The 26,180-nt window shown below is 40.5% G+C and overlaps 1 protein-coding gene across 1 annotated transcript in view; it reads right to left on the reverse strand.

The window, feature by feature from the left end:
- Positions 1 to 26,180, reverse strand: part of NALCN (sodium leak channel, non-selective) — a 237,154-nt gene that overhangs the window by 103,640 nt on the left and 107,334 nt on the right. Inside the window, exons 11-13 of the mRNA XM_054210711.1 lie at positions 11,689 to 11,820; positions 4,918 to 5,085; positions 252 to 443 (exon numbers count right to left, since the gene is read on the reverse strand). Coding sequence (XP_054066686.1) covers positions 252 to 443; positions 4,918 to 5,085; positions 11,689 to 11,820 — 492 coding nt within the window. The remainder of the gene's footprint in view (positions 1 to 251; positions 444 to 4,917; positions 5,086 to 11,688; positions 11,821 to 26,180) is intronic.

Consider the following 26,180-nt stretch of genomic DNA (forward strand, 5'->3'; position numbering starts at 1 on the left):
CATTTCCCTATATTCCCTCAACAGCAGAAATATAATACCCAACCCAAAGAAAGACAAACCTCACTCCTGAAGGACTATAGGAAGACTCTTACACCCAGAAAATCCAATTCTTTTATCTACACATATGGAGATAAACTGGTTCTCATGGTTCTCAGAAGGAAAGGAAGACTGCTAGTATAATAACAAATACGATATATCAATGATATGAAAATAATAACGAGCAATGAGTAATCAATGCTGTTTATACTTGCCCGTGGAAAGGTTGTAAATCTATCCAGTTCTTCCACAAAGCAAAACATCTGTAAACTGATTGCTGACATTACGATTAAAAGGCTGGCAGTAAATACCACCAAACTCCCAAGTTTTTTTCCTGGTCCAAATATCTTATACACAAAATCTTCCAAAGCAGGAGAAATCTTTATAAGCCGAACCACTCTAAGAACCTGCAAAGAAAGAGAAAATACAACTGTATTAATTATCCGATTATGACATTAATCAACAGCTTTTCACAGGGTCAGAGACTCCAAGGCCAAAAAGGGAGACGCGGTCTTGTAGCCTAGTAAATATCAGGTTGCCACCACTTGTCAATAGACCACAAGTTGTGTGTCAGGTTAAGAGCACAAGCCCTGGAACTTGCCAGGCTTTGTCTGTACTTATTCTGGCCTGCCTGAAGATTTATTTTAGCTATTAACAGCAGTCATCTAATGACCAGGTAACTGTTAATTAACTTTGTCTTTTGCTTAGCTTTTTACAATTGTGTGGCGTAATGCTTATTGTTACATAGCTCTTCTCCTCTAACATATAGTAATAACAAGCTGTAATTTTGCATAGAATGAGCTATCTATGACCCTTTCATAAAATGCAGCATCCGGGCTTACAGGCATGGGATGACAGCAGAGATCTTGAGAGTGCAGGCACAGGAGGGTAATCAAGGCTCTCAAGGCTATAATCAACTCACCAATCGCCAACAGTCATCACAGAAACCCAACTGGGTAAAGCTGGTTTTGGGGAAACAAAGGGAACAAAGACACAGGCAAAACACACTACAGATAGTAAATATGAATGTAATGTGGAACTACAGACCAATGAATGTTTACAGTGTGTTACCAAACGTAAGAATGGCTTCAGGCAGAGGTGAAAATATATCAGCCTCATTTTAGCACCTGAGAATCTATTGCAGTGCTGGGTAAATTGCTCCAGTTTGATTGTCATCACTGTTTAAAATTCATACCTACTCTAAATGGACAGGGTCCTGAACAGTCTTTGAAGAAAGCTCTGCTTTGAGCAGCAGGCTATATGAGATGACTTTGACGGGTCACTTCCAACCCAGATTTTCCTATGATTCTACGTTATTTATTACACCAGGTTACATATTCTCATAAAGAACTGCCAACTCTTCTTCCACAAGTCATCTTTCCATTTCAGTAACCCAACACAAAATTGCTTGGCATTGCCGTGTAACCTAGGAAGGTTGGTAATTAACATATTTTGCTGTTTCATACTATACACAACAAGAGAAATTTTGGGCAGCATTTCTCATTAACAGAGGAAACAGCATTGCATGCCACTGACATATTTGACATATTTGACACCTCCCAGTATTAGTAGTGGTGGACAAACTGTGATTGTGTGTAGAACTCCTGACCCATTCATTGCTGACTCTACCTTGGAAGAGCTGCTAAGGGCTCTGATCCTCCTATTTCTGCCACTCATGGTGGCACAAACAGTGACATAACATCAGTATCCACAAGCGGCAGTGGCAGCCACAGCAGTTGCTGGAGAAAACAGGCAGGAGCATATGAGGCAAATGAGATTCTGCAGTTCTTACGAAGGAAAGGAGTCTCTAGCCCAAGGTATTGCCTTGCAATATGATTCCCACAAGAATCATATTGAAACTGAAAGGCAGGAATTACAGTGCAATTACAGGCTGACCTTATGTACAAGTCAAATACAATTACTGTGCTGTTTCGGAGAGAAAATAAGTCTGACAGAAGGATATGGTAGTTGTTTACAGAAAGACTTCATGGTACCTTGTAGCTTGCTAATAACGTAAACTTCTGCATTTTGCATGAAACTCATCTCCCTACCTATCCGTCAGGTACGCAGAATATGCTAGTCATCTAGGCTCTGTCGTCAAAGGGGAGAGAGAGAGAAAAAGTAAACTCAAGAGCTGGACTTATTCCAAACATACCAGACCCCTTGTGTGAGACGGGACAAGCCCTCACTGTCTTCAGTAGTTTAAAAGGGCCCTAGATACAGAGATTACACTAGACAGCTTGATTTTCACAACATTAGAACAAGGTGAGATAAAGTCCTATCTTTCACATTGGTACCACAATCCCATCACATATAATCTGAGTACATGAAACTGGTTACCCAGACAGTGACAGACAGTGAGATGAGTGAGATTTCCAAGTACTGTGAGCATGCAAACATGGTGCCTTCTAACTTACAAAATCTACTTGCAGTGCAAATGTTAGCTCTGTTCCCGTCAACATTAGTGTAAACACTGACCCCCGCGGGTGTAAAGATTTCATGTTAGTCAGTATTCTGAGTTGTACTTTAGATAAACTGTGTTATCTGCCTTACTTTTTTCCCCCTTCCTTTGGGGAATTTTAATTGACCTTTAAGCAACACGCTAATCTTATTCATACTATTTGGGGTTTTTTTGCATTTATTTTCATTAGGTGACAAATTGAATCTAACAAAAGTACACTCTAATGAACATTTATGCATTCTATGTAATTGGATCACAAATTGTGTTAAAGAGCTGCAGAAGCTGCACTATTTGGATTAAATATAAAAATATGTTAAAAAACAAATCAAAACAAGAAATACAAAAGAGGAACCACAGCTTTGTTACAAAGAATGTCTGCATCTCCTAAAAGGGACAATATTTATTCTGAAAATGACTCAGCGATATTTTGCCCAAGCACAAATACAATCCCACCTCTTCAGTCCAGTACAGGTCAAATTCTATTCAAATCTCTCCCTTTTATGACGGTTCATTACAGATCTCTGCAATAATATGCAAATTTTGTCATTTCTCCACTGATCTGCTGTTCTATAGATTGTAGCCATGGAATGGTGCTTTGCTGTAGTCTTTTACAGAGAGCTTTGCAAAGTATTTTGAATGAAAGTACAGCGAATGCAAGAAAGAGAGGTGGGAGGGTGGACAGTAGCCAATGTGGTTAAGAGTGAACGATGTGTTGGTGAAAGGTAACGATAAAGACCAATGAATAATGCAGACTGAAATATATGCGAAGGAAGACTAGATAAGCCAAATGATATTTCTGCTTGCTACCCTGGAATGTGTCACATAAGACTTCTGTTTTCAGTAATCTGTTTTGTTGGCTGACAAGGAACACATTTAACCTGTCATCGTTGCTACCTAAAGGCCTGGAAATCTGCCTAACGTCAAGACGTATCCATGTGAAAAAAAGACTTTTTGACCTTGGTTGATTTGAAAATGTGTTATCTAGCTTGCCCAGAAGCTTAATTGCGGGGGAATACAGTGCGTACTTCCCTTACACACTGACATCAAAGGTAAAGTATTTTCCAACCTTACTGTCATTTGCCTCTTAGGGGGATCTGGATTGCAAAATACAACGCAAATCTTCCAGTGTAGCAGGTGTTTCTGCTCGTAAAATGTATGTCTCTCATATATTTTGGAAAAAAAAAATAATCGCATCCTGACATTTTCTGTCATAAAAGCTAGCACTTTTTTTGAAAAAAACCTACCACCATCCCCGTCCTACAAAACTAATTATATCCATTAAAAAGAAAAGACATATTGTTTTACTATCAACATCTGGCTACATTTTAATTAAACTTCAGCCCTATGAGTTAGTTACCCATTTAGTCCAACATGTTCATAATTGATATTTACAATTCCTAGAAAGAAATCATCAGATGTTAAGTGGAGTCTGCCCTAATAAATATGGACCAACTATTAACTAAGTTGCTAACTGTTCTAACGGTGAGCTCCCAGCCACATTTCTGTGTGCTTTTGACACAAGAGTGCAACGACATACTCCTGACAGCCCATCCTTTCTTGCAGGTTAGAAATATCATGCCACATTGAATAACAACATTTTGCATATTTGGACAGCCCAATTAAAGCTATAACCATCTAAAAGCCTTCAAATGACACTAGGTGAAAGCAAAATAGAATTTGTCATCCTGGAAGCTTTCTCAAGCAGGTTTGTAGAGCCATTTAGAAAAAATACAGGATGACATTTGCAGAAGTCTGAAAAAGCCATCATATTTCAACCCATGCGTGGGGACGCTGCTCCCCCCATATTGTACTCACTTAATTACACTATGTGTCACTGTAGCGAATCACATTTATTGACAGGACTCTGTCTGATGATTTATTATTTGCCTTTATTGATTATTAATTATTCACCATGCCAATCCATTGCTGAATAACGGACAGATATGAATCCTTTAATATATATATTTTAAATCCCTTTCTTTATCACTGTAGAATATAACACATTATAATGAAACTTGGTGCTTTCTCCCACAACTGGAGCAACCTGAGCACTTCAAGGAGGATGAATGGGGAACTGGTTGGACTGGCTGACAGAGGAAGAAGCAGAAGTCGAGGCTCAATGAAGGACAATGAATAAACTAATCCAGAACCTAATGAACAGCGTAGCTCAGATAAGAAACAGGAGTTACTGAAAACAGAAAGGACTTCTCAGCGAACTTAGAAAGAATCCTATTTCTGTAAATCCACCCAATAAACATAGTTAAGAACACATATATTTGTTATTTTAAAGATATTCTCAAAATGAGTCAATCCTGTGAGAACATCAGTAGTCTAAGAGTGGAAGTAAATCAGAGCAAAATGTTAATGGGTAATGTTTTTAATTAGTATATAGGGTAAAATGTAAAAGTATCTGATCATACCTGAAAATATGTAAACTGAGAGTGATAGAGGTCTGGATAAATATGAAGAGTAGTTCCAATCACAAGCAGCAGCTCAAATTTGTGAAGAGATGAACTGATGTATCCTGTGAATCCCAAACACCAGATCTTCAGGAGAGCTTCTAAATCAAATAGAACTGTAAAAGCAACCTAGACAAATATATAAAACAAGAAAGATGCGTTCAAAACACTGAGTTAAATTACAAGTTTCTATGACATGATGTCTATCAAGGTTTTGTAGGGCTAAAATAAAGATCTCCATAATATTTAACAAAACCACTCATACACTATATAGAATAAACAATCAATAATAGATTACCTCATATTGGCTTACGTTATTCCTTAAAATGTGCACTTTATGAAATTTTTTGAAGTCTCAACACAGACATCTAGGTAGATTCCAAAATATGGAAAGCATGAAATAATAAATCCATCCAGTTGACCTTTCTCTTTGTGTCACAGATAAAAAGTAAAAAATTTATGGGACTTTTTTTCAAAATGTAAACAACACATACGAGCTGTCTGAAGAATTTTAAGAGATCTAAGGAACAAACTGAAGTTTAAAGGTCTCTTGTCTGAATATTGCTATTTTCTAAAACATCCATAGTAATATGACAACTAAAACAGGCGGAAAGGGCGTGGTTGGACTTAAGCATTAGAACAAACTAAAATAAGAGGAAATTCAAGCTCAATCCAGAATTGGTAAATTTGCACAATTTTAAAACGAGATAGTGTTAAAGAAGTTGAGCAAAGAGAGTAAGGTGGGAAGGTACAGGGGAAGAAATCTGCTTGTAGGCATTGGATGATTGTGCCATTCTTCCAGAGGCCTCTCTTGAAATATTTACACACTAAAATGCACGCTATATAGCTTGAAAATAAGGGACAATTTTGCATAGCTTTACACCTCCAAGACTTTTTTTGTCTTACTTCTCTCACTACTGAAAATCCTTCTGGCTAGACACACTTCTTCCTCACCTGCCTTCTTATTTTACCACTGTATATACTCTGAGATACTCTCTCCCTCACTTCCCAACAGCCAGGAAACCCAGTGGCAAAGATGTTTTTCCTTGACTCAGCAATTTTCCTCTTTGACCCTTTACACACTTTGGGGCTTAAAAGAGACACTGAAAACAACATTAGGTGGCATCTATATACAACTAATACTTTCCAAGTGCTGTGCAAACATTAACAAAATACAGCTCAAATCTCCTTTGAGCAGAAGCATTATTAGTCTTTCAAGATGGAGAGCTAAATTGACTGTGGGCCATAAGGTTTACTGGATTCAGCAGGGGATAACAAAATTAGAGACTAAGATTTTAATCCAGAATCTGACAGTGACAATCTCTGGGATGCTGCCTTAAGTAGTTATATTATTTAAAATTTAAACTCTCCAGTCCATCAAAAATATATTTCAACATGAAAGACAGGTTTTGTGAGATAGCTAAATAAAATTTTACATATTTTATTTGTACAGGACTGGCACAAGCATGAGTGGAGATGGAAATTTATCACTGCAGTTTATATCCTATGTTTATTTCCCTAGTCCACGCAGCTGTTTATGAGCAGTGCTACCAGCTATATCATCTGGCTTCCTCAAGGCACACAAAACAGTTATCAGGCTTCAGATATCCTCTGAATGATTAAATCATAGAATCATAGAATTACTGAGGTTGGAAGGGACCTTTAAGGTCATCGAGTCCAACCTTTAACCTACCCTGACAAAAGCCACTTCTAAACCACGTCCCTAAGTGCCCCATCTACCCTTTTTTTAAACACCTCCAGGGATGGTGAATCCACCACCTCCCTGGGCAGCCTATTCCAATGTTTAATAACCCTTTCAGTGAAAAAATATTTCCTAATATCCAATCTAAACCTCCCCGGATGTAACTTGAACCCGTTTCCTCTCGTCCTGTCACTTGTCACCAGGGAGAAGAGGTCAGCCCCCATCTCTCTACAACCTCCTTTCAGGTAGTTGTAGAGGGTGATAGGGTCTCCCCTCAGCCTCCTCTTCTCCAGGCTAAACAACCCCAGGTCCCTCAGTCATTCTTCATAAGGTTTGTCCTCCAGACCCCTCACCAGCTTTGTAGCCCTTCTCTGGACACGCTCCAACACCTCAATGTCCCTCTTGTAGCGAGGGGCCCAAAACTGAACGCAGTACTTGAGGTGGGGAATCAAGGCAAAATGCTTCATAGGACTCCAAAAATTTCTTCACACTAGAAAATTTCAGTCATACACAGTGTAGGGACACCTTCATACTCATATTCTCGAATGCACCTGGCCAGTTTTTCAACCCTTGTCCTGGCAGCTCAAAGAGCTCAAGGAGAACAATGAGCCACATTTGAAGAGATTACCTCTTTACAGGAAAATCTCTATCTATCTAAAACACAGGGAAAATGTTTTATCAAAAAAATCTTAAAACGAAAGCTCACTCTTAATGAAAACACATTTAATTGAGTCCTAAAAGAACAAGGGGGTTGAATTAGAAAAAATGGAACCGTGGGTAGAAAGCAGCTGGAATTCAGCCTCAGAGCAGGTGGAATAACAATGCCATTTAAATACACACGTACATACTTCAGAGCACACAGGCTTTCTATTAGGACAAGACCAACAAATAACGATGTTAAGTGTATTTTAATTTATTCCAAAAATGTGTGGGCGGGATCATTTGCATTTTACATGCTTGTCAAACGAATTCAAACCACTAGCACTTAAAAATGTATCAAATGGTTTGCATAACATCTGATTACATTTATACACCTGTCTTCCTGCTGACAGAGCTTGTATTTTTTTCCTTCCTTGTAATTAATTACAGGAGAAGATTCAGAATACCTAGAACTTTTTGTTAGGTGTGAAATGTAATACAATTTTATAGACTTTTTTTTTTTTTTTTAAACTGAAATCACTCCTTTCATTGCTGTACAGACAGGGGAAAGGCATATTCACATGAGAAGCCAGAGCAGACCCACGGAGAAAAAGCAGGGCGAAGACATGAGCAGCCGCCCTTCACCAGGTTGCCAGTGTTGCTTTGGGGAGGCCAATGGGGAGCTACCAGGAACGGGCTGCTTCTCTGAGGGCTACCTCCCACTCAGTCACCTGGAAGCCTTATGGTGTTCATGCCGCCTTCAGCAACTTTTACTTTTGCCGGTAGCCCTTTAACAGCGTTCTGCAGAGGCAGAGCTCAGTATCAGCCAGCATCCAACAGTGACAGACCCAGTTCGTTTTCCTTTGTAACTGTGGCTTACTGGAAAGGTTATCAAGCTGTCGGGAAAAACAAGAATTCTTCTGAGCAGGATCAGTGGGATAAAGGGCACAGACCTCCAGCACTTCCCTTGCTACCAGATTTGACACAGCACTCGATCTGTCCTTCAGCCAAGACAGGGACAGGGCAAAGGCTACACAAAGGCAGCAGTGCAAGGGGACAGGCTGCAAAAGGAACCTAGGAAGAAGTGTACAGAAGCATCTGGGTTTGAACCCTGGTGTTCAGACCCTTTAAACCAGTACTTGGAGGAATCTCACACGTCTCCAAGGGGACTTCTAGTCTGTAACCTCTTTTAATGGAAGACAATGTGGCAGCTGCATATAAAAGCAAACATCCATCACTATTCTGTCTAGGTATTGAGCAGGTAAAGTCAACAACCTCAATAACAATTACCAAAATGAGTTTGAAGGTTTCCTCTTTCTAGGTTCTTAGATACTGCACTGGGAGTTTGAGTCATCCTGTTAAAAGTCTGGTTTTGCTTAATGTGCAGTTGAAATGCTTGTCAGAACCTCTTATTTACAACTGGGTACACAAAATTATGCAACCAATGGGATCTGGGTTTAGAATTCGTTTCTTTCTTTTATCTTCTTGTCTAACCATTGCCTCCTCTTCTCTTGAGTCTGACTTCTCTTTTCAACGACAAGAACAGTTGTTTTTTTTTCTTGGTACTGGGTATCTCAATAACTTCACTTAGATTTGTCTACTGAATTTAAGTGGATGCGTTTCTACAGTTCTAGGCCATGACAACGTCTGGTCCATAGGACGGACCGAGTGAGCTATTTTATTAGACATGTCTGCCCCTAAAGCCAGCAGTTTCCAAGATGACTTCTGGAAAACGTATCAGAAAGCTGGATATGTTTGCTGTAACCTGTCTGGCCATTTTCTTTAGCAAAGGGAATCCCCACTGCTGCGGTTGCTCAGGTAAGTTCCCTCTGAAGGGAAAGCTTTCTGCAGCCTAGTCTAATGGAAAATACAGAGCAACAGCAGTGCATCCTGCTCCAACCCATCTCCCTCACCAAGCAAACAAACCCGCCGCTATGGAGTAATCCGCATTGTTTGAGTATTCAGCCTCTTCAAGGCTCTTAAAAACAATTTCTTTGTATGCCCCGTGCTGCAAAGAACAAGTTTCACAATAACTGAGTAGGAAATAACACCAGCTTGTCAATTTCTCCTCTCTCCCAGGATGTTTTTTACTCTTCTGCTCTTCTGATCCTGTATTTTACACCTCCTTCTATAAGATACTAGGGGTTTGTTCTTGTTTGATTTTTATAGTGTCTCTAGTAAAAACATTGCAGGTAAAAAAAAATAAAGAAAAACAACAAATGGGCATCAAAAGAGTATGCCTTACAAATAAACAAAATGCCTTTCTCTCTTCCAGAGAGAATATTTCTCTATTCTCTAATTTACCTTACATACTTAGAAAGGTAAACATGTAGAATGTAAACAAATTAGTTTTCTGAAAACCTCTCCACTAATAAATGAATAATCTAAGCTATACAGAGACAGCAAAATATATCTTTAAAGAAAACTGGACATTGCTCATAGGACAGAATTATAATACACTAGTCTACATGACAGACTCAATGTGAATTATTGAACACTGGCAAGTATTTCTGTTGGAAAAAAAACCCCAAACCCTACACTTGAAATAGATGTTGAAGAGAGTGTTTCTAGCACTGATTAATAAAAGCATAATTATACTACATATTCAGTGCCAAAACAGAAATAGCACATGCAGCATTTCCTATTTTGGATATAAATAGAATTAATGTTATTTTGTTAAGAATCCAGGCCCCGCTTGCTGTATCCTGGGCATAAAGCAAAAATGCCTACCGTGAAAAGCTAATGCTGACTGAATTATTTGTTTCTGGCCTAGGATATTGTACTGGTTTTGGCTGGGATAGAGTTAATTTTCTTCATCATAGTTTGAATGGTGCTGTTTGGGAATTGTGATGAAACAGTGTTGATAACACAGGGATGTTTCAGCTATTGCTGAGCAGTGCTTGCACAGAGTCAGGGCCTTTTCTGCTCCTCACACCGCCCCGCCAGCGAGCATGCTGGGGGTGCTCAAGGAGTTGGGAGGGGACACAGCAGGGACAGCTGACCCCCACTGACCAACGGGATATTCATAGAATCACAGAACCATAGAATGGTTTGGGTTGGAAGGGACCTTAAAGATCATCTAGTTCTAACCCCCTGCCACGGAGAGGGACACCTCCCACTAGACCAGGCTGCTCAATACCCCATCCAGCCTGGCCTTGAACACTTCCAGGGATGGGGCACCACAGCTTCTCTGGGCAGAAGAAGTGATATCTCGCCCCACGACTTGTCTCACTTTTACCCTGCTGATTCTCCCCCCTATTCCACTGGGGGAGAGTGAGCGAGTGGATGAACTTTTTGACTTGTGATTCGTCTGCCATTGGTATATGGGTTGCCAACAAGGCAAGACCAATGGCAGAGGAATCATAAGGAATATACTGCTATCATGCGCTCTAGCCTAGGAATGTCCCTTCTGGCTCCAAAGAAGGAACGTGTAATTATCAAAGCTAGGAAAACTGCAGTAACCATAAAGCTAGGCATGTGCACAATTCAGGCAACTGTGATCAACGCTTTCAGAGAACTGATGTCAGTGAATTTCAGCACTGGTGGCTTTATACTCAGATAAAGTGACAATTCACAGTGCCCATGAAAATAAGTATTTTTAATAAAGATTGATACAATACTGATTTCGCTCTTGACTCTGGAAAAACAAGTATCTACTTGAAACTATGTTTGCACATTAGTACCAAAGACTTCAAGCCTTTTTCTTCTTTTAAAAATTGAATTAAATAGTACTAAAAAGACACGTAGGCAAGTTTCTAAGATCTCTAGTGCATGCTCTACAGTAAAGTCTTTGACCAGCGAATGACTCAAGCAGACTTCCTGCCAGAATGTCACTTATAAAGAAACTTCTTACCTCCACTTCACTTGTTCAGGAGCACAATGTCCTCCTTCACCAAATTAATGACTGAACACATGTTTTTGTTTGCAGTCTTCTCTTGAGGTTACTGAAGCCAGGCTATTTGCAACATTATTTTGGTTATGCTTAAGGACCTTCTTGCAGCTAAGCATATGCCAAATAAAGATGACGTAGGAAGAAGTACTATATTCTTCAAAGACAATGTTTTGTCATTTTTTTAATCGTTAAATTCTTCTGGATCTTACGCTCCTGCTAGAGAAAGACAGCAACTCTACAGCCATTCATTGCCTGCAGAAGTTATACTTAAGCGTCAGCTCACTACCACTGACATTTTGTTTGAGGACATTACCTTTCAAAAGGTTGTAAGATAGGGCTGTCAGCCATTGTCAGACCGAGGAACCTGAGCAAGTTAGCAAAGAATTCTTGGAATGCTTAAGGAAATAAAAAAATTACATACTAAAATGTGCTTGACATTCACATTTTCTACTTTAGCTTATCTTGAAAAATATCCAGGTAGTCATTTCAGCGTACTCACCTCAGCTAGGTAAAATTCATCATATTGTCTCTTGAAATTTTCTCCTTTGTAGTAGTTACTAGCAGCAACAATCACATCTACAGCCACCATGCTTAGTATGAACATATGAAACACGGATGACCTCATCATTTTCTGCAAAAAACCCAAAAAATTTTATCATCAAAATGAGTCAAGCCACACGCATTATAAAGTTTTATTACAAAAACATAATCAGCTATAATATGTTTTTATAAAGGTGTTTTGCATGATTGTAATTTATTACTCAAATATATTCTAATATATTGCTTCAACTGGTTTATATGTGCAAGTTTGGGGTTTTTTTTGACTTTTTAGTTTTTTATTTGCCAATTGACTACTTACTTACTGAAGGTTTATCATTTAATACGACATCCATTGCTTTAGTATGTTTTTAAAGCATAAACTGTACTTCTAACTGCTCAGTTGCCCTTGGTTAATACTCCTTCATTATGATTTACTCATGCAGATCTTAATGACTTACTGGTCAGGAAAAAGTAACATCAATTCTATCTTGTGGATGGCTTTCGCTCAAGAAAGACAAGCAATATGGGATTCATCTGATGCCAAACTATTGCCTAAAAGTATAAACCATATCTACATATAGTGGATATGCACATCTGGGCCAATGAACTGTGAAGTAGTTCACAGACAATTCACATATCTGTGCACTTAATGCATTGTGTCACTGCTGCTGCAATCCCACATGAGAAAAGAGAAATGGAGGCACGCAGCACTGGTGAGGAGTTTACATCCATGAGTTGCCAAAATAGTTTGGTAAGAGGTGTGCCAGAAGTTCAAAGAATTAACTTCTAGGCCCACAGCACAAAGAGTGTGGACTTATGATTTACCCTGAAAGCTCAACCACTACCCTCACCGGGCCAGCCACAACTGTTCCAGTAGAAGCTAGAGACAAACAGGTAGAATGTAGTGTTATTTTACATTAAAACATCTTTGAATGAATGGTCACTAATATCTATATTTTTTACAATCTTTCACAAGTAATACAGTTTGTATCTTCAATGCTTATCTGCAAACACAACATAAGTTATGCAGCGTTATGGTTCCTTGTGTCTGTGTAAATTTAAGTTGTGCAGATTGGGAAAGGCCATTTTTATTTGGTCCTGAGTTTACATGTAAAAGCGCCTGACAAAATTTCAGGAAAAATAAAATTCAAAATACAGAACTCCGCCCCTTCTTAACTTCTTCCTAAAGACTTTGTGTGCCTGTACTGGCTTATATTCATAAACATGTAATTATTTAGGTTGGAAGGGACCTCTTGACATTATCTATCTACCCCTTCAAGCTCAACCAGAGTCAGATAGAGCCGGTATTCCAGGACTGTGTCCAGTCAGAGTTTGAATATCTCAACAGATGAAGACTCCACAACCTGCCTGTGCAACCTGGTCCACTGTTTGACCACCTTCACAGTGAAAGATGTATTGTATTTCTTGTATTTAGATGTTCAAAATCAGACAATGTGTCAGTGAGAGACAGAAGAAAAATACGGTCACAGAATCTCTAAGATTAGAAGGGGCCTCTTGAGTACCTCCGAGGACAGAAACTCCACAACCTGCCAGCGTAACCTCGCCCTGTGTTTTTACAGTGAAAAAGTTTTTTCTTATGTTTAAATGGAATTTCTTGGTGTTTCAGTTTGTGCTTGATGTCTCTTATCCTGCCACTGGACACTATGGAGAAGAGCCTGGCTCCATGTTCTTTGCTTCCTCCCATCAGGTATTTTTCCATACTGGTAAGATCTCCTCCTGAGATTTATTTTCTCCAGGCTAAACAGTTGCAGCTCTCTCAGTCTTTCCTCATATGAAAGCCCCTTTATCATCTTTGTGGCCCTCTGCTAGACTCCGTCCAGCATTTCCACACCTTTCTTGTACTGAGGAGCCCAAAACTGGACACAACACTCCAGATGGCCTCACCAGGCCTGAGTAGAGGGGGATCACCTCCTCCAGTCTGCTGGCAATGCTCTTCGTAATTCTGCCCAGAGAGTTGTTGGCCTTCTCTTCCTCAAGAGCATATGTCTGGCTCGTATTCAACTTAGTGTCCACCAGGACCCCCAAAACCTTTTACGCTAAATCGCAGCTGGTTGGTGCCAAGCCTGTACTAGTGCATGTAGTTATTCCTTCCTCGGTGTTAAGACTTCACTTTTCCCTTTGTTGAACACCATGAGGTTCCTGTGTGGTCAGTTCCCCAGCCTATCAAGGTCCCTCTGAATGGCAGCACAACCATCTGGTGTATCTGCCATTCCTCCCAGTTTTCTATCATTTGCAAACTTGTTGAAGGTGCGCTCTGTGCCATCATCCAGATCATTAAAGAGGGTGTTGATGAATCAAGAATGGCCTTGGAATAACATTGGCCAGCTCCCTTAGCAATCATGGGTGCATCCCATCAGACTCCACGGACATCTGCGTGTCCAGTTTAAATGTTTCTTAATGCAATTCTCTTCCACCAAGAGCAAGTCATCATGGCTCTAGACTTTCTCACCAGTCTCAGGGGCTTGGGATTCCTGAAGGTCAGTCTTACTCATCAAGATGGAGGTGAAAAGGGCATGCCTGGAGCTCAGGGTCTTGACCAAGCTACTCTTCATACTCTTCATACTTCTGTTTTTTTTTGTGATTAAATTAGAACATAATACAGTATGTATGGAAGGTTGCAAGGACTAGCACTTGTTTAGGCTTTTAGTAAAGACTTGTACCTGCCTACAGGAGAATTCATCCCCTGTTGAATTCCACTGGGGTTTTAAGGTAGTTTGCTTAAACTGAAGCTGAGTGGAGACTAAGCACATATTTACAAGCAATCAGCTAACAGGACTGCCTCTTGTCTCTTAACATCTGAGCTTCTTGTGTGAATCACTGCTCAACCCTCCTCATGCAAACCGGCTTCCTTTTGACGCTAGTGGCATAAAATGGTTGCATATTCCAATCTAGAAAGGGAGGCTTAGGAGATAAAGCCTGACAGTCAGGAATTTACAGAAGAAGCCTGGGCGAATAACAATGCCTGAAGTGCAGTGAAGTCACCAAAACAGAATGGCTAAATGAGGTCTTGCTTTTATTTTTAATCCAGAAGGCAAGCTACAAGAATACAATAATTAAAGATAGAGCTACTGGCATCTATCATGCATTTTTGTCAGTGGTGTGACTCAAAACAGGTAGCATTGTATCTGTTACATTTCTATTTCACACAAGTTCTAAACAGATAGTTAGTCTCTCTGCATATTTTACACTGTATTTTTAATAGTGTCAAAATGTCCTTCATAGTAACAAAGTATTCTGCCTCAATTGTGAAAGGACTTGCTAAAAAAAAGTAGTCAAGTGAGGCTGTAAAATGTGCTTTTCTCTCCCTTCACAAAAAACAACAACAGGAAAATGGTAACATAGGGAGAAGAATAAAAATGCATAAACCGCATCGGTATACATGTACATACATGCATACTTTCTCATATACTCCATACCTTCGGACACTCATAAAAAGATTTTCCAGTGGTATATTTTAACACTGTAAAATAAATTACAATAACATAAATAAAATCTTAATTGCAGTATGATTCTGTAATATTCAATATAGCTTCTTGTCAATTACTAACGGTCGCCTTCCCACCTCAACTGAACTGAAAGGAGACGATTTAGCTAATAGAGAGTATCATGTTGGCATAACACAATTCAACACCAAGATAATAAGGAAGGAGGTTCAGACAGGACACAAGCTAGGCAGAGGCTACGTAAAGGCAGGAACAGCTGGCCGAGACAGCAAATTAGGAGGTGGCTGTGGCAGGCGATGTGAAAAGCAGCGAGTTGCTGGCAGAAAGTCAGAGAGCCCACAGGGCCAGCAAGGTGGAGGTATCTGAGCAAATACACACGCACAGCAAAAACGCTATGCTGAGGAGACCTAAAAAAGAAATTCATTAATTTAAAATCCCAGGACTGGCCTGCTCCCGGGGGCCAGATTGGCATCTGCGTTTCTTAATTTTTTCTACAGCGTGTCAGAATCTAGCTGCTCACTTGTCACGAATGCTACGTGTGATAAGCAGCTTTCCTGTTGGCCTCCCAGAGACGGACTGCGATATCCTTAGGAGATCAATCACAGGGCTGTAGCCCACACGCCTACTGTGCCCAACTTCCCCCCGACTTTAATCTGTCTTAGTTTGTTCTTTCTGCATCACAGAACTTTAATTTGGATTTGTACTCTTGAAGTGGCTCAACCGCACCTCTGCTGTATGTTTGACCGTGAGAGTTCACTGTCTCTTTACACATTTCTGTGTTAGGAACGAGGTTTAAGAGAAAGCTGAATTTAGCCCACAGCGCTTGCCCAAGCCTTAAAAATCACTTTGGATCACCGGATCAGCAGTGTGTCATTTGGATTACAGCCCTTTTCAGAGCACCCAGCCATGGAAAATTCTCTGTGCAAACTTGAAAGAAGAGACATAATGCCAGTTTTTGTTCTTGTTTAATTTACTGACCATTTTCAGCCCTTGGATGTGTGTTCCTTAAACTGTGTAGGAATAAGATGAAAGAAATGTTCTGATGTTGCTGTCAGCCAGTTGCATGAATGGAGAATTGTGTCTAATATTAAACTGGAGTTAAGATTAGCTGTGCTGAAGCAGTCTCAAGTGAAATGCTCTGTTGCTGACATCAATCAACTACAAGAGTGAAGAATTTCTTACATCTACTATGAACCACTTCTACTGCTGGTATCTCACTTCATGCAGGATAACGATTCCCAGAGTCCAGGACACTGTGAAGAACGTGGATGGCACAGTGCATTAAAGATGCATGGCCATAGAAACCAACACATGACAAACCGTTAATGATTCAAATTCTTTCAGTGTTTGGAAACACACAAAGGAGTTGAGGATTTGCTTTGTGTCTAGATGGGAATTTCATGAAAGCAGAAAAGACTTTTAAAATACTACTCATTTATTTAACATTAGGAATGTGCCTGTTACAGCTGAGGAACTCTAAACCAAGAAGTGTATGCAATATCCTGGATTCACCCAAAAGCTCAAGTAAGCGATGACACTGGAATTGCTGACAGGAGGAGCCTACCTGGGTCACCTAGTCTTATGGAACATTACCATGCATGGCCTAAAGCAGTCTTCTGTCACTCAAGGAGTATCAGAATGTGGTACATTGCTCTAATACTTCTTCCACATTCCTGCACAGCAGAGGGAGGATGAGTGACATAAACTGGCCTTTGCCAGCTCACTGCCATGGAGAAAATCCACAGCAGCTGCCACCTTACACAGCCAGAGCCACACAGACCCTGGCTCAGGGAAGCAGTCACTAAGCAAACTAGAATAACTGAAGATGGAACTACATGTTCCTAATGCTAAACCCCTTTGGGGGCTTAATATGCATATCATTCCTTGTACCACCACCCTTTACGTGGGGTTTTTGTTCCAAGTCCATAAGCAAGTCTTTCAAGTCTTACTAAGCAAGCAGGTAAGTGTTGCAAACTTCTATCGTCTGACTGACTTAATAATAAAAGACCACATGGGCCGTGTTACCCTGATATTACAAGCTCAAAACTGGCCAGGCTGGTAATGTTCAGTATTATCATGTGAAACCTTGAAAAAGGTATCTTCAAAGGATTCACTGGTCTCAGTTCAGACCTACAGAAATTCAGACTGCATTTGACAGTACTTAACATTCTTGGTGATGGTTTAAGAAAGAAAAAAGAAAAAAAAAAGAGGACAAATTGGCTTGAAGAATAAAAAATTACCAAGAAAGCCCTAAAGCTTATTAGTACTGAGCAAGACAGGGTGAGGATTTGATATGCAGAAAAGCTCTGCTTATTTTGGCCACTGAGTGTGTGAAAAGCTGGAAGTGCTTAATTGTCAAACTGGCAGGGTAGCTCTCAAAAGTACCAAACCTATTAATGAACAGTGTAAACATCATTTAACTAAACGACTTTGACAAGCACTTTATGGGTAAGCAGCTTTCTTCCTAATTTTGATACTCTTGAATTGTGTATTCATCAACAAATACACAACTCCAGGAAAAATACAGTGGTATCTGCATCTCTTTGTATTTCAGATATACTTTAACACTTCAGAAAACAATAGCATCTCCTCCTCCCTGTTTTAATAGGATGGCTCAGGCAAGCTGCTTACTCCCTTTTCTTCTTCATTGGCTTTTGCTATTTCCCCGAGGAAGCTAGGGACTCCTAAAAGATTCCAGCCAAGATTCCAACTACAGCTGTTGAAAGACTTGATACTGGCTACGTGGTTGTTGTGGTTAATTCTGTACTTATCGCTACAATTGATGTTGTAGGTTATTTGTACTCATGTCTACAGATGCCTACAGAAGACCATTCTCTCTGGTAGCTAAAATAGATTTTGATTTGTTAAAGTTGCTGTTTAGATGTGTACAAAAGAGTTGGGTGATATTTTAAAACAGTTGTCACAACTCAGAAGGTTACATTTGTGCTACTCCAGTCTTTTTTTACTTATGGGCATGTTGCAGCCTAGACCACACTACCGCAGTGGCACGAAGGCAAATACGACTCCCAGTTCATTTCCGTTCAGAGCACCACCATGACTTGTGGTGGCGATAGGTTCTGTAACTGCACTGCAAGTCGTATGGTACCTGATGCTCTTCTGAAAGCCCCATTAGCTGGGGTCACGTGAGCGTCACGGAATACAGAACCTTTGTTCAGAAGAGCCAACAAAGCATGACTCAACTTCATTACAGCAGCACAGAAAACTGTAAGTCAAATAAAAAATGAAAATGCATTATGAGTAAACTCTCTTCTTATTTTGGGTATTTCTTCAGAGCTTGGCCCACAACTTCTAAATGCATGTAGAGGGATGTAGGTTTTATACAACAGGGCCAGCTTAAGTTGTATGTATGGAATTCATACCACTGAGAAACACAGGGAACAGTCACTGAAGGTGCTAGCCAATCTTGATTTGATGTTGGAAGCAGAAGACATCACATGCCTCCGGCATTATTATAAGGTACTGCCCCTGGAACAAGACTAGATATATCAAAGAAAACGTGACTTTTAGGATCCTAATGCGACATGACTTTTAAGAGTCACTGAGCAAAGATTCAATCTTGGCCTAAAGAATAGGGCAAGTTTTTTGATCCTATACAGGTTTAGTGTATTTGTGTAGTTTATTTTGTCCTTTTTTTTTCTTTTCTTTTTTTTTTTACAAAGTACTTGAAGATACCTTGACTATGAAAGGAGCTTTAGAAAATCACATTCTATACACTGCTAATCATAGATAATTCATAGCATGAATAGGATAAATTTGATTTTCATCTTGTTGGTTAATGGCCATCTGAGCAAGTACAAAATTGTGAAATTGCAGGAAATTTTCCCTTTTGTTTGCAGAACATTGTAGAGCATTTTACAAGCTGTGTAACTAATTTTCTATAAACCACTTTGCTTTCAACTTACTTTATGACTGCCTGACAAAGATATGCTTGTAAGGAGAATTTAGCAAATTATTCTCATGCTCTGCAAGCTGAACATTTCTGAAAATTATTAAGCATTAACCAAAAAATTTAAGGGAACAGGCTTTTTAATATCTTACATTGATGCAGTTATATATAGTGTGGGACCTTAAAAAAACTTTGTAAATCTGAGATATCATCTACTGTATTTGAGAGGAACTTCCAGATGCTAGACAAATTCCAGTAATGCAACTTCATTGGGGAAACAAGGTGGAAGGCGAGTTTTTAATTAAAGGCACTGAAAGGGGTGGTATTTAGACACTGCAAAGAAAACAAGTCAGTAGTCTCAGCTCAAATATTATTAAGTTTGGTGATGGCAGGGAGGCAGTCCTAGCTTTCCATTACAAGCTGCCTGTCCCAGTGCAATGAGAACAGGGTGATTCTTCACCAATTTAGGCTATAGAGACTTGCTTTAACATTCGTTATGACAGCAGAGGAACTTCCTAGAGTAGTGATATACTAGAGATGAATGTAAAGACTCTAAGATTCAAAGTCCAATGAAAAATGAAAAATCTCCTTGGAAACTCTAGTTACTTTAAGATCACCTTAGCATAGAGAACCTTTGTTACCAGTTGTAGGAGACAGAAAGTATGGTGATATTCAAGGAAGCACCCACCCCTCCCCTCAAAAAAACCCAACCCAAACCCCAAGCCATCATAACTCTTGCAAGTTTTATAATATACAATTGCAAACCTTTCTATAAATGTTTTCTGGCTGCAGCAAAGGTGACACCGTCCTGGCAGAAAGAGCAGTATAGAAAGTAAACTGTCCTGGCTTGAAAAATATTCTACGTATTTCACTTTACTGTGCTTCTTTTTCCACCTTGATTAGTTTGTAAAACTCAAGGTCAGCACTGTATCTAACTGTGTGTTTTTACAGGGCCTCCTAATACTCAGCCTCAAAATGAGCTGGAAATGGGACTATTACTAATGGCAACATTTCAGGACATGTAAATATGTGCTCGGATATGTAAGCAGGGTCCTGCTTTTCATGCTATCAAAATATGTTTTTTAAAGCAATAAATGTAATTTTCAGATTATTAATAGCAGAAATCAGCAGTTGCCAAGGACTATCTTCCAATACTCTACATGTCTCTGTAATATTTGAAAACACAAGGAATTCATGAGCCTGTCATATTGTACCCGACTCTCCTGCCTTTTTGCATAGCAAATTTTGATTTTAAAATTAAAAAAAAAAAAAAACTCAAAAAAGGCAAACCGAAATCTGGTCGAAGGAACGAAGTAAATTCAGTAACATGAGAAGAATGAGAAACTACACACTTAGAAAGCAAATGAATGGCAATAATGACAGAAAGCTTACTGAAGAGAAATGAAAAACTGTAAGATACAGCTTTTCCGAGTAACCAAACTTCAAAGGCAGAAGTTTCTGTCAGAAATTAGATACTTTTTTCCTTCTATCTTAGATTTGATAGCCAAAGCCCTATTTCTGCTATAGGGCTGAAGAATGCGTGTTGCATATGCCTCCTTCAGACTAGCTGCGTCCTGTGAATTCTTAGCCTGCCATAACAGAAGGAAGCAGCAGCAGGGGGGCACTCCTGTACGCCTCTTCCTAGCAGTAGTCACTCCTCTCCTCCCATAAACTTCTAAGAGAACAGTCAAAAAGAGACATGGTGACTCTTCTGCCCTAAAAATCCATGAAATAATGGCTTCTTTGAAACTAAGCGAACCTCCTCCTCACCAGTTTATAAATCAGCTAGCAGAGATATGTCATTTTCTTTGCAAAAAGACAGAGAGGAAGTAAGCAGCCTTTCAGGGACTGCAATCTGACTTAGAGAAATGGAGAGCAGCAGCTGCAACATAAAAGAAACCTAAAAATACTACTTAAATTGTTCGTGATAACAATAATGCATAGAGATCGTTACCTTCCCCTCAGATTTTAGAACTGTTAGTAAGTGTATCATCACCTCAGCACTAATTTTCTTAAAGCTACATGCTATGAAATGCAAAATAGAACCCAAATAATATGAATGCAGATTTAACTCTTTTTCCTAAACATTGCAACACAGCTCAATTCAGAAAATGCAACGAGACAAAGTAATTATCATATAAAGCCTGAAATTAAATAGGCCAAATTAATTTTTGGTTTATATCTAGTGACTTCATCTAAGCTATAGGGTTGAAGGTAGCCTGTACTTTACAAAGGTGTAATTAATCACCTACCTGTCCTATGTGGATTAGTATACTCCCTCGCACCACAGTACTTGCAAAATGGAATTCTACAAGTTCTTTTCCTTTCACAATGAAAAACACTGTAAATTTGCAAATTATCACTGATGTCTCAGCAGCAACCTAGGTATCTGGACTAGTTTCAGAGCACAGCGATAAATGCATTTAACCTCAGGTACAGGAAGCAGTAAAGACCCAATTTAACACTTCCACCTGGTCATATTATACACCACATATATACATAAATATATAAAACCCCACAGAATCATAGAATGGTTTGGATTGGAAGGCACCTACAAAGATCATCTAGTACAACACCCCTGCCACAGGCAGGGACATCTTTCACTAGATCAAGTTTCTCAAAACCCCTTTCAACCTGATTTCGAACACTTCAAAAATATACGTACATATATGTATGCACATACATATATGTATATATACAAAGTCATAGAATCATAGAACCATTTAGGTTGGAAAGGACCTTTACCATCATGAAGTCCAACCACAAACCTAACACTGCCAAGTCCACCACTAAACCATGTCCCTCAGCACCACATCTACACATCTTTGTGATTCAACCACTTCCCTGGGCAGCCTGTTCCAATGCTTGATAACCCTTCTAGCGAAGAATTTTTTCCTAGTATCCAATCTAAACCTCCCCTGGCACAATTTGAGGCCATTTCCTCTCATCCTATCACTTGTTACTTGGGAAAAGAGACCAACCCCCACCTCACCACAACCTCCATTCAGGTAGCTGTAGAGAGTGAGGTCTCCCCTCAGCCTCCTTTTCTCCAGGCTAAACAACCCCAGCTCCCTCAGCCGCCCCTCATAAGACCTGGGCTCCAGACCCCTCACCAGGTTCGTTGCCCTTCTCTGGACACGCTCCAGCATCTCAATGTCCCTCCTGTAGTGAGGGGCCCAGAACTGAACACAGTACGCGAGGTGAGGCCTCACCAGGGCCGCCTACAGGGAGATGATCACTTCCCTACTCCTGCCGGCCACACTATTTCTGATACAAGCCAGGATGCAGCTGGCCTTCTTGGCTGCCTGGGCACACTGCTGGCTCATATTCAGCCGGCTGTCGACCAACACCCCCAGGTCCTTTTCTGCTGGGCAGCTTTCCAGCCACTCTTCCCCAAGCCTGTAGTGTTGCATGGGGTTGCTGTGACTGAAATGCAGGACCCGGCACTCAGCCTTGTTCAATATATGTACACATTTATAGGGTAGGCTAAATTTATAGCTAATTTGTGATGCTGTAGTCTGTCATTCACATTATAATGGACGCATTTGACATTATTAATCTCTATTTTCTAAGTTTTTAACTGAAAACTCAAGTTGCTTCAGTATCTGCGTTATAATATTGTATTTACATAGTTTCTGAATCCTCTAGGTGTAGTCTTCCACTTTATGTGTATCAACAACGTTGACATTTCCTATTTATATATTTTTATTTTGAAGATATGTTAACCACAAAAGGAAAAAACCATAACAACGTTGTGCTTACTGTGCAGCAGGACGGTTCCATCTCTAATACTACGTTTGCCATTATTCAAAAGCTGTACCACGTATGAGCTGTGGTAAATACTATATTGCGCACTCCTTCAGAAACATGTTAAATATAATTTTGACAAGTAATTGATTATTACATGCTTCAACTTTGCCCCAAATTGCAGGGAAGGTGAGTGAGCAGAAAAGGAATTTGGAACTTAGCTGCACTGTAATTTTTTTCCATGCCTTCAAAATTTCCATAACTTTTACATTTCACAATTGTAGAAGCCTCGCTTCCAACAATTTTCCATTAATACTGGTTCCTTGAATTATATGCCTTTGAAGACCTCACCTGGAATGCCTCCTTGAAATTGCTTCAATAGGCTACTTACTTTCTTTCACTTACAATTCAATTCAAGAACTGTCTTTGAAACGCCATTTATTAACCAGATGTGAATCAGCCATTTGCACTGTCTCTGTTTTGTTTGGCCTTTTATTTCTCGATTTATTCAAAGTGTCTTCTTGTTTTTATTATCGAAGTAGCGCAGATTTTCTAGCTGCTTTACAGATATGAAGGAAAACATTGCTCTTATTGTACTGAGTAGCTCATGAGCTGAAAGGACAATAGACCATAACATAAGTATTGCACCACACCTGGTACTTCAACTGGTACTTACTCAGGACCATCATGAAATCCTTCAGAATTCTTGGTATTATTTTTAGGACATGGCATTACCCATGTACCAAGACAGGTACAGCTGAGCTAGAGAGGAGTTAAATACACTGCCTGCCCTTCCCTTTTCACTCTCTCACAGTTTAAATTGCCTACTGAAGTATTTAGCTTGGATTCAGTTTCAGCACGACTGTGTTGCTGTGTCAATTCCAGTGAGCAAGCCGGTCATACCAAAGATGGTATCTACTAATTCTGCATAGACGCTATAGAAGAAATGGCTCTTCAGGGGGAACCCAAGCTCAGTGCTGTAGTCACGTGCTTTAACTCACCTCTCCTCACAACAGCATTCACATACCACGTGTGATTTATGTGGGTGTTTTGCTGATAGTTTAAAGTGACAGAGGGCAGAAGAGAGCTGACGCTACTGAGAATGAGTTGGAGGACTGGAAAAAAGAAAATCTGCTGTCAGGAAGACTTTGGGGCGTATTTCCTAGTTCCTTTAAGCTCATGAGAAAACAACATACAGAGCAATTCAGGATAAGCAGACACAGAGTCTCTACTTGCCAGCAACCTCTTTTACAAGGATGAAGCACCATTTTGAATTCCCAACTATTTCTTGCTTCTTACATACTGAGAAAGCACTAACAAGGCTACCTTGATCTCCAGGTGTAAGAAGTCAAGAAAGGAAGGCAAGGAAACGCACAGGCAGTGGAAGCAGTGACAGGTATCCTGGGAAGAGTATAGGCACACTGCCAAGTTGTATAAGGATGGAGTCAGGAAGGCCGAAGCACAGCTGGAGCTGAACTTGGCAAGGGATGCAAAGAAGGGCTTCTACAGGTATGTCATCTAGAAAAGGAAGGTCAAAGGAAGCATACACCGCCTTGATGAGAAAGACTGGCAAACTGGTAACAACAGACAAGAAGGCTGAGGTATTCAACAACTTTTTTGCTTCAGTCTTCACTGGCAGCCTCTCTTCTCACGCCTCTTGAGTGCATGGATCGCAAAGCAGGGACTGGGGGAGAAAAGTCCCTCCCCACTGTAAAAGAAGATCAGTATTGTGACCACCTGAGGAACTTGAATATAACAAATCTTATGGGACCTGACGAGATACATCCCAGAGTCTGGAGGGACTTGGCTGATGTAGTTACGAAGCCACTCTCCGTGATATTTCAAAAGTCATGGCAGTCAGGTGAAGTGCCCGGTGACTGGAAAAAGGGAAACATTGCACCCATTTTTAAAAAGGGTAGAAATGGGGACACTGGCAACTACTGACCTGTCAGCCTCAGCTCTGTGCCTGGGAAAATCATAAAACAGATCCCCCTAGAAGCTATGCTAAGGAACATGGAGGACGGGGAGGTGATTTGAGACAGCCAGCATGGCTTCATCAAGGGCAAGCCCGCCTGACCAACCTAGTGGCCTTCTACGATGGAGTGGACAAGGGGAGAGCTACAGATGTCATTCATCTGGACTTCTCCAAAGCCTTTGACACAGTCCCCCACAATATTCTACCCTCTAAATTGGAGAGATATGGATTTGATGGGTGGACTGTTCAGTGGATAAGGAATTGGTTGGATGGTTGCATCCAGAGGGTAGTGGTCAATGGCTCAATGTCCAGATGGAGACCGATGACAAGTGGTGACCCTCAGGGGTCCATATTGGGACCAGTATCTTCATCAATGACACAGACAGTGGGATTGACAGCACCCTCAGCAAGTTTGCAGATGATACCAAGCTGAGTGGTGTGGTCGACATGCCTGAAGGACAGGATGCTATCCAGAGGCACCTTTACAGGCTTGAGAGGTGGGTCCATGCAAACCTCATGAAGTTCAACAAGGCCAAGTGCAAGGTCCTGCACCTGGGCTGGGGCAAGCCAAGCACAAATACAGGCTGGATGGAGAAGGGGCTGAGAGCAGCCCTGAGGAGAAGGACTTGAGGGTGTTGGTGGATGAGAAGCTCAACATGAGCTGGCAGTGTGCGCTCGCAGCCCAGAAAGCCAACCGCATCCTGGGCTGCATCAAAAGCAGAGTGGCCAGAAAGTCGAGGGCGGTGATTCTGCCCCTCTACTCTGCTCTGGTGAGACCCCACCTGGAGTACTGCACCCAGCTCTGGAGTCCTCAGCACAACAAGGACATGGACCTGTCGGAGCAAGTCCAGAGGAGGGCCACGAAGATGATCGGAGGGCTGGAGCACCTCTCCTATGAGGACAGGCTGAGAGAGTTGGGCTCGTTCAACCTGGAGAAGAGAAGGCTCCAGGGAGACCTTATTGAGGCCTTTCAGTACTTAAAGGGGGTTTATAAGAAAAATGGGGACAACCTTTTTAGCAGGGCCTGTTGCGATAGAACAAGGGGTAATGAATTTGAACTAAAAGAGGGTAGATTTAGATATGATATGAAGAAGAAATTTTTTACAATGAGGGCGGTGAAACACTGGCACAGGTTTCCCAGAGAGCTGGTAGGTGCCCCATCCCTGGAAGTGTTCACGGCCAGGCTGGATGGGGCTTTGAGCAAACTGATCTAGTTGAAGATGTCCCTGCTTATTGCAGGGGGTTTGGACTAGATGACCTTTAAAGGTCCCTTCCAAACCAAACTGTTCTACGATTCTGCTTTAACAGAAAAGGACAAGAAAGAAAAAAAAAAAAATTAAAAGAGGAGGAACAATTTT

The sequence above is a fragment of the Rissa tridactyla genome, chromosome 1 (assembly GCF_028500815.1).
Source record: "Rissa tridactyla isolate bRisTri1 chromosome 1, bRisTri1.patW.cur.20221130, whole genome shotgun sequence".
NCBI classification, from domain to species: domain Eukaryota; kingdom Metazoa; phylum Chordata; class Aves; order Charadriiformes; family Laridae; genus Rissa; species Rissa tridactyla.